A 9,615-nucleotide genomic window follows, 5' to 3' on the forward strand; every position below is an offset into this window, starting at 1 on the left:
GTGTTAATTCCAAATCATACCTACCATTTATCAATGAATGCAAAAATGATGTCTATTTTAAGCCTCCTATTATGAGATGCAGGGAGTATAATAAAAACAGGTCCATTAAATTCAAAGGACCTTAGGGTAGAAATAATTTGCTATTCTGAATCTATCCTAATTACTATTTGGCCATATTAACCCAACATCACTAATACAAAAACATCTTAAGGCAAATTCAAAACATACATATTTAACTTTATTTCATCATTTTAAGCTCGATTTTATAAAACATGAAAAGATATTTCCAAGAGTTCCGAACCACAGTCATTTAAACAGTTGAGAATAACCATAGCTTTGTAGGTTCAAGTTATATAACTTAAAATCAAAAGGATGGAATTTTTATTAATGTAGAAGATCTACCAGTGAAACAGAAGCTAAAGGATCTAACAGAAACAATATTGTTTTAGGACCCAAAGATTCTGAATGTTCAGAGTTCTTTTGCTGCGTTTCCGATTTATTTCTCTACTTATGTTCTGAGTCAAGCTAACTGACCAAAGGGTCTGATTAGAAAAAGCATTGAACTTCACATCGCAAGTTTTCTCATATACAGTGACCACTTTTCAAAGCAAGTGACACCTCAGGACTGACAATCTGCAGGTTCTCTCTGGAACAATGTGCAATCAATTCCTACGTCAACCTTATGGAAAGTCAAACAGGCGCCCACAAAAAGGAACAATCACGCAGGGTGCAGTCAAGTCCATCGGAAGCTTTCCCCAACTAAAAATTAACCAAGTGAAATGAAACATCAACAGCAGTTGACTTGGTTTCAGGAAAACCCCTCCAGGGAACTACAAATACAACAGCCCTGAGCTCGCCCTCAGTCATTGACGGGGATCTTGTAGGCCACCGAGCTGTTGACTTTGTGGATCGTAGTCGTGAAGGAACGGAGACGGACTTCCTCCGAGTTGGTGATGAACTGGGGTCCCGACTCTTCCCATTTCTCAGGCACAACCAAATCTTTGTCAGTGTAAATCAGCAGATCAAATGAACCTAAATTGGAGATAAAAAAAAAAAAAATCACTAAAGCACTTTATTTTTTCTAAAGCAAATTTTGTCTGCCTCACATTTTGAACCGTCCGTGGTGTTAAAAAAAACCTTGTCTTTAACACAATAGATGGTCCAAATAGTGATCTGTTGGCACAGCGGGTAGGGTGTTTTTCTCTAGCAAATGGCCAAAGTGGATTCGATCCCCAGCACCCTATATTCAGGACTGACCCTGAATCCAGAGTCAAGAGTAAGACCTGAGAACCTCGAGAAATATCCCAAAACACAAAACACACAACACATAACCAGCTCCCTTCTCCCCACAATTTGGTTTCTCATCACTAGGAGCTTTTCCTCAATGGAAATTTATCTCTGTACAGGAAACACGCCATTCTTTTCATTGGAGTCATATGAGAAATTCAAGTTGTCGTTTATTTTTTAAAGTCACTGAAAATACCCGCGCAAACTACATATTTCTATAGGGGATCATGAATGCAAGCCAAAGGAAAGGCGCAACCAAGATTGAAAAAAATCAAAAGCAAAGATCATCAAACGCTATAGACCTTTAAAATATATAATACATATTAGACATAAAATGGAAAGTGAAAGGAATTATATCAAAACATTCAATTGTAGGTACTGTGAAACACTTTTTAAGCCTTTCCTTCTCAGCATCTGCAAATTTTCTTGAAGGCAAACATCACTTTTATTTTATGAGGACTTTTAATCTTTATACTAACTAGTGTTATGAACTGGGAGAGGACAGTGGCTAAGGGCTTCCCTTGCATGGGGCCAACCCGAGGTTGATTGTCAGCGCCCCATATGGTCCCCAGCCTGCAAAGAGTGATCCCCAAGTGCAAAACCAGGAGTATGCCCCGAGCACTGCCGGGTGTGGCCCCCAAACCAAAGCAAAAAGCAACAAATAAATAAATAAATAAATAAAATAAAAATTACATTAGTTGGCATTGATGATTAAGGAAAAAAATGAAGGGGTAATTCATTTTTTTTTTTTCTTAACTTTTTCTTTTTGGGTCACACCTGGTGATGCACAGGGGTTACTCCTGGCTCATGCACTCGGGAATTGTTCCTGGCGGTGCTCGGGGGACCATATGGGATGCTGGGAATCGAATCCTGGTTGGCCACATGCAAGGCAAATGCCCTACCTGCTGTGCTATCGCTCCAGCACCTGAAGGGGTAATTCTTATTTTTTTTTAACATTTTATTTTTTATTAGTGAATCAACGTGAGGTACAGTTACACACTTACAAACTTTCGTGCTTGTGTTTCAGTCAATGACTGAGTACGTATCCCTCCACCAGTGCCCATTTTCCAATTGTCCCAGCATCCCTCCCACCACCCTCACCCCACCTCTGTGGCAGGGCATTCCCTTTTGCTCCCTCTCTCTCCTTTTGGGTGTTTGCAGCAGAGGTATTAAGTGGCCATCATGTTCGGTCTATAGTCTACTTTCAGCCCGCATCTCCCATCCCGAGCAGGCCCTCCTAGCACCCTTTACTTGGTGGTCCTGAGGGGTAATTCTTAAAGCTACTGTTTAGTCTTTCTGTTGACAACCTCCTAAAAGCAGTATAAAGTTCTCTCACACTTACAGGAAGCTTCCAGCAGCGGCAGAAACGTCACGGTGGCCGTGATCTGCCTGATGACGGAGCGGATCTCATCCTGGATGGCTTTCTGGGACTTCTGTCGAGGTGAGCTGTCAAGGCATCAATAATTTCATCTGAGGTTTCAACAAACTGTTTAAGGCACGGCTAGGATTATTTGACTATATCATTCCAAAAATAAAGAATACACTGAAAAGCTCTTTAAAAAAAAAACCAAAAACCTAGTTACTAAGGAGTTTTCAAAATATCCCTGGGCCTCAGAAACTACAGGTACAATCCATTCCTTCATTTATCCTTCTGACCAGCATTTGAGCTTCGCCCTTCAATTAGGCCCTTTACTTTCACATGACAAGGAAATCTGCCAAGTCCATCTGAACGGGAAGCCTTCAGCACTGCTTTGTAAAACAAGCAGAAAATATTTAGCTGCTGTTCATCGTTTTGGCCTTTGTAGTAATGCCTAAACATCTACTTTCCCACTACTTCCAATAAGCTAGAAATTTCCTAAAATATACCCAAGGTTGCAGAGACAGAAAATCACACTCATCCTGGCAATGGTTCGGGGCTCACAAGTACTTGTAGGATGGTGCCAGTTACCAGCAAATAACCACAGGCAATTCCATGGGTTTGGGGGAGACTGGGAAATTCACTTTATTCAGAAGTATCTCTGGAAGTCTGAGGCCTTCAGTGAAGCACAACAAAGCTAATGTCAAGTTGGGAGCATCAGACACCTAACCACGGTCTCATCAAGAAATGTGATCAATGACGAATCTAGTATAGAATGTTTTATTTTGCATTAACCACCACGAGTACTAATTCATCACCATGAGTACTAATTCGTTGATATAGAAGAAAGGCAATTGTGTTAAAAATACACGGTTTACACAGCTAAAGGTATGCTCAAGTGAGTGCACTTCTTTTTCCACAGGACACTGGAGATAAAAATCAAACACATACTAGAAGCAAGGCAAACCTTATCTACCAAATGGTTCCATTGGATAAGAACTCCTTTTTAATGAGGAAAAATGTTGGGAAAAATATGTGAGCGTGGAACTGATTTCAGACTTACCTATCATCTTTTGCAGTCTTGTCACACTCAATATCAAACTGCCACCTTTCAAGAACCTCGTGACTTTCGATATTTGAGATGACAACCACTAGTTTCTGAACGGAGCACTTGTACAGCCAATCTGTAACACAGCAAGCCATCGTTTTACTCCACTGCACTGCAGAGTAACTTCCTTCCCTCCTGCTGTCACCGGCATGTTTTTTAGCTTGTAGGCCACACACGGTAGTGCTCAAGAATCACTCCTGGCCGGGCTCAGGGGACCGTATGGAGTGCCGGGGACTGAACCCCCATGCAAGAATCCAACCCGCTGTACTATATGTAACTCTGATCCTGTCACTGTCTTTCACCAACACAGAAGTTAGCCGGTCAAGAACATAACACCTGTATTCCTACCAGCCATGCACAGGACGTAGGTGCTGAAGATAATAATGGACCACGAGGTAAGGGCTAATTAATTAATGCGAGGGATAATGAAGGCTCTTTGGAGGGAAAACTCATGAAACTTGAGCAACAAAGCACCTCAAGAGATTCCATAATCAGACGGAGCTGGAGATAGTAGGGTGGGCAAGGCTAACCTGGGTTCGATCTCCGCACCCCAAGTCATCCCCAGTGCACCTCTAGGAGTAAATCCTGAGTGCAGAGCTAGAAATAACCCTAAGCACTACCAGTGCCCCTCACTCAGAACTGTTAAGATTTATGAGACAGATTCCGTATGAGAGAAAAGGAAAAGGAAGGAGCGATATAGTCTCCAAGTTCCTAGTTTCAAACATTAATTTGATCAGTGAACTGGAACAGACTTGACAGGGAAATCCTAGTTTTAATAAACTGAGTTTGAAGTACCTCCGGGATAGTCACATAAAGATATGAAGGAACCCCTGGGCACAGTTGTCTGGAGTGAGGAGAAACTTGGATTAGATACGTAATTAGTGAAGGGCAGCAGCGAAGTTCCAGAGATTATAAAGAGCTGAGAGGTTTAAATGGAGTCCTGGCTTAATCTTGGACACTGGGACAGTTTATTGAGGAATTAGCAAAGCTTTTTTTTTTTTAAACAAGGAGAAAAGGATTGAGTGACACTCAATACTTACGGCTCATGTCTCTCTTACATATTTGAGAGCCCCGAGACACCGTATATGACCAGGGAGCAGGCTTTGCATGCAGGAGGCCTAAGCTCCACTCCCAGTAGTACCTGACAATCCCACAATCCCACGCAACTCCAGGTAAAATGCAAAAGAGACAAACCTCCCTTAAAAATCCAGGGATAGGGCTGGAGCGATAGCACAGCTGGTAGGATATTTGCCTTGCATGCGGCCAACCCAGGTTAGATCCCTGGCATCCCATATAGTCCCCTGAGCACCATCAGGAGTAATTCCTGAGCATACAGCCAGGAGATACACTTGTGCATCGCCAGGTGTGACCCAAAAAGAAAAAAAAAAATCTGAGGATATCCTTAGCTTGCAGGCAGTACAAACCAGGTCATTTCCAGGATATGACCAGTCGATCTTGAAAGCCACTGGCAAACATAAATTTTTATATTCAGTTTGATTTGACAAGCAGGTGAACTGAAGCTTGTTAGGTGGTCTTCTCCTGCCCCACCTCGCTTTTAAAATTAGGTAAAAGGGGGGTTGGGGCAATAGTCCAGTGGGTAGGGTGTTTTTCTTGCATGCAGCCGAACCGGGTTTAGTCGTCATCATATCCCATATGGTCATCTGGGCGCCACCAGGAGTGACCCCTGTGCACCGCCGTCTATGCCCTCCCCCTCCAATATATTTAGGAAAAGGGACCGGGGAGATGGCTGAAAGATCTGGTGCATACTTTGTATGCTGAGGTCCTGAGTGGCCCCGAGTCATTCCCTTGGTTCCACACAGTCCCCTGAGGTCCACCAGATGTAGCCGTTGCAGTGAACCTTCTGGCCCACACAGCTGGGATAAGCATCACCAAATGGGCGCCCCTGAACGCTGACTGGAAGGCCCCAATCCCCAAATTAAAAACTAGAGAAGGATGAGACCAGCAGGAGTACACAAATCGAGGTATGCTTAAAAAAAACAGGAGAAGGAATAAGGTAATGGCCCTGAGGCGGCCAGAGGGACAGGATCCAAAAACAGAGGCCAGGACTTATCTCTGAGGAGATGAAATTCTCCATCTGAATAAGAACAAAAGCAAGAGAACAGGCAGGTCTAGTGCTACCCGGAATCAAAGGAGACAGCACTGCAAGCCAGAGCTTAGGCAAGGCTTGGCGTCTCCAGACCAACAAAGCTACAGATGGGCAGTTTGCTACAGCCAGGGGGTTTCCATGCACCGTCCACAGGTGCGAGGAGGTCAAAAACCACTGGCCCGGAGCTCAGCTTCTTAAATGGTGGCTGGTGAAAAATCTGACAAGAACTCTAAATTAGAAGCATCACAGAGTGGAGGATTCTGGCAGTCTTTGTTCCTGGGGCCACTTCTTGAATGAAAAGGGGAGGGGAGGGAAAAAGCTTAGCCCTTGCCCTAGCAGACCCAGGCTAAGTAATCTGTAGGTGGGCAGGGCACAGGACAATGACAGACTATGGAAGGGAGCTTGCCTAGCCCAAGGCAACACCTGGCACCCCAGGGCCTGCCAGGAGGGATTCCTGAATGCAGAGGCAGTAGTGACCCCTGAACACAGCAGCTGTGGCCCCAAAACAAAACAAACAAATCTGAGTGTAGTCCTACCATGATGTAAGATGTAAGGGCGTTCTACCACTTAATTGATAAAATGACATGACTGTTCCTTTAAGAAGGTACAAGTGAAACAAGTGAGATATGATGGTGAGCCGACTGCTTTTTGGAACTGTAATGCTGTTGCTTTTGGGGGGGCGTATCTAGTTCTACTCAGGACTTACTTCCTCGTGGGCTTGGGGGAACTGCATACAACAGGTGCCCTATCCACGCAACCACTGCTCCAGCCCATGGAACTGCATTTTAAAATATGAAATGGGGAAAGAAAAATCTCCCAATACAGAGAATAAAGGGGAAGAGCCCTAAATGAAGAGAAACAAGCACTGATCCAAGAGCCAACAATATAGCAACTTGAGCTGAGAGGAAAAACCTAGTGCTCAAACAGAAGATGCCAGAGGGGTGGGTGTGGGGGAGAGAGAGCTCCAACAGGGGCTAAGGTGCTAAGCCAACCATTCCCCAGTGCCAAATATGGTCCAGCCAGGAGTAACCCCAGAGCACTGCGGGTGTGGCCCAAAGAAAATTCTACTAGAGACTCTGTAACTGAATCATTCTTTTAAGTTTTTAAAAATTCTGCTTCCAGTTTGGATGTAGCTTTATAGTCTTTGTTTGTGACAGTGATGGCTTAAGACGCTCCAAAGAGCTATGAAAGCAGCTCATACTGAGGATACATGGTAGGTTATGTCAGAAAATGAGCACCATCAATGTGTGTATGTGTGTGTGGGGTGTGTGTGAAATTTCTTTCAAATTATTTATTATTCGCTTCCACCCAACCAAGTCACTATATTTGAGAAGGCGGCGCTTTACATCACTATCAATAAAGCAGGACATTAACCGCCACGTTAATTCCCTCCCAGCAAGTCTAAGTAAGACACTCTCACCACCACCAACGAGATACCTTTCAGCTGATCCACTACGCTATTCAGATATTTGATGAGCTCAGGATCAGTGGTGACAAGCAAGGTGAGTCCGTATTTCTGCACTCGAGTGAAGGTTTCAGACGGATATATGCCACGCTGATATAATATGCTGTTGATGCCAAAAGCTGGGGAGAAAAGTGTTTTAAGAAACTTCACGGGGGCCGGAGCGATAGCACAGCGGGTAGGGCGTTTGCCTTGCACGCGGCTGACCCGGGTTCGATCCCCGGCATCCCATATGGTCCCCCAAGCACTGCCAGGAGCAATTCCTGAGTGCAAAGCCAGGAGTAACCCCTGAGCATTGCTGGGTGTGACCCAAAAAGCAAAAAAAAAAAAAAAAAGAAACGTCAAGGTCACCCGGTTACTTAAGAGTAAAATATATTTAGACGTGGCTTTGGTTTCATTAATAACACAAAGCTGTACACGCATAAACACATAAACACATGTGTGTGTGTGTGTGTGCGCCCGCGCGCGCGCATGCCCTAAGAGCACAGAAAGTGGAATTTAAAAACACGCGCGCGCGCTTGCGCACACACACACACACACACGCACAACTCAAACACAGCTGCAGCTAGCGGAGGCAGTTGAAGCAAACGGCCACGCTGCAAGCAATCGCCGTCAACTCTCACCCCGCCGCAATTCAAGTTCCAATTTGCATTCGCGGGCTAGAGGAAGCCAAACCGGGCTTGTTGGGGCCCCGTCGGGAGCGGCCCGCGGGTCCTGCCCCGGGAGCAGGTCTCCCTCCCTCCCTCCCGACCCCCCCGCCCCACCCCGCCCCGGGCTCCAGCCTCGCAGGCCTGAGTTCTCGGAAGGGGCCCGGGAAGGCTCACGAGGCCGCGGGGAGCCGCCAGGCCCTGCGTCCGGAATCGCGGGAAGCGGAGGAAGCGCACGGGGCGCGGGTGCAGGGCAGCGCCGCAAGCTCGGCTTCCTGCAGAGACTCTGCCCGCCGGCCGCAATCGCTCGCAGGTTCCGGCCGCGGCCCGGCAGCCCCGGCTGCCCCCGCCGCCTCCGAGTCGCGCACGGAGTCCCAGGCCCCGCCGGGCCGCGCTGCCCCCGCGCTGCCCCGCGCTCCGGGCCCGCGCGAGGCCCACTTACAGAAGAACTCGGCCACGATCTCGGCGCTGCCACGCAGGGTGATGCCTTGCTCGCGGCTGAGCTGCCGCGCCATGTCCCAGGCCCGCCGACGCGCGCGCGCGCTCGCCCTAGGCCCGCAGCAAAGACCGGGCAGCCCCCACGGAACTTGCCCGCCACCGGTTTCAAAAGTAACGAAGTGGCGCGTCGTTGGGCTCAGCGCGCAGGCGCGCCGCGTCGCAAAGCCCCTCCCTAGAAGCCCCGCCCCCCGCGCCGCGAAGCCCCACCCCGCGAAGACCGTCCGCAGGCCACGAAGCCCCGTCCCACGCCTCTGAGCCCCGCCCAGCGCCGCGAAGCCACGCCCTAAGACGCCAAGCCCCGCCCTACTCACCGCGAAGCCCCGCCCTACGTCTTCAAGCTCCGCCTACAGCCTCGGAGAAGCCACGGCCCACGTCGCAAGCCCCGCCGCACACCGCGAAGCCCCGCCCTCGCCCCCGCCCCGCCCCACGACTCTCAGCCCCGCCCCGTCCCGCTCCGCCGCAGGGTCCCACCCACCCGAGCGCGCCCCTCCCGCGCCACAGCGGGCAGTAGGCGCAGGCGCAGTTGGCGGGCGTGGCCGGGCTGCCGCTGGGCTGCTCAGTGGCGGGTGCTTCCGCTGGGCTGTGCAGAACTGGGTTTAAGGACGTGAACCAAGCCAGTGGGTGTGAGGCGATTCTCAGGACTGCGGTCCGGGCAACCCCTCCTACCCCAAGCACGTTGCTCAGTTCATCAGCGTTGTTGCCCAAGTTCTGTTGGACGGTTCGCCAGCTGCCTCGCAAAGTGGCCCGAGGAGCACTTGTGCACTGTGCAAAATTAATAGCTGCTGGTGGGAGTTCGCAGAGTCCCCCGGTGCACCTGAGTTGGGGAGAGGCTGGAGGGTCAGGGTTAAAGGAGGAGGTGACGACTCGTGGCGCAGTGCTTGCTTTGTTTTGCACGCAGCCGGGTTGTTGGATTCCCCATGTTCCTCGTTCTCCCACCTCGACCCCAGCCCGCCAGAAATAATCCCAGAACACACGCCTCGAGTAGCCCTTCCCCAGCCCCTCATCCCAAGTCTTTCTTGCACCCGGCCCAGCCCCATCACCCGGCTGGCCTCCCAGGCTGCCCCCTCCTGGCAATAGTTAGCAACAGGGCGCCGCCTGCACCCCTTCAGTGCCCATCCTCGCTGAGGAATTTTCCAGTAATCCTTAACC

At 48.8% G+C, this 9,615-nt stretch overlaps 1 protein-coding gene across 1 annotated transcript; it reads right to left on the reverse strand.

Annotated features, from left to right (window-relative positions):
* Window positions 1-223: 223 nt before the first annotated feature.
* Window positions 224-8,636, reverse strand: MAD2L1 (mitotic arrest deficient 2 like 1). The gene is made up of 5 exons (XM_055142578.1): window positions 8,411-8,636; window positions 7,297-7,443; window positions 3,708-3,828; window positions 2,630-2,733; window positions 224-1,032 (listed from the first exon to the last, which is right to left on the reverse strand). Exons 1-5 carry the CDS (start codon window positions 8,481-8,483, stop codon window positions 860-862), a joined length of 618 nt encoding a protein of 205 aa, XP_054998553.1. The 5' UTR covers window positions 8,484-8,636; the 3' UTR covers window positions 224-859.
* Between the last annotated feature and the right edge of the window lie 979 nt (window positions 8,637-9,615).

The sequence above is a fragment of the Sorex araneus genome, chromosome 6 (assembly GCF_027595985.1).
Source record: "Sorex araneus isolate mSorAra2 chromosome 6, mSorAra2.pri, whole genome shotgun sequence".
Taxonomy (NCBI): domain Eukaryota; kingdom Metazoa; phylum Chordata; class Mammalia; order Eulipotyphla; family Soricidae; genus Sorex; species Sorex araneus.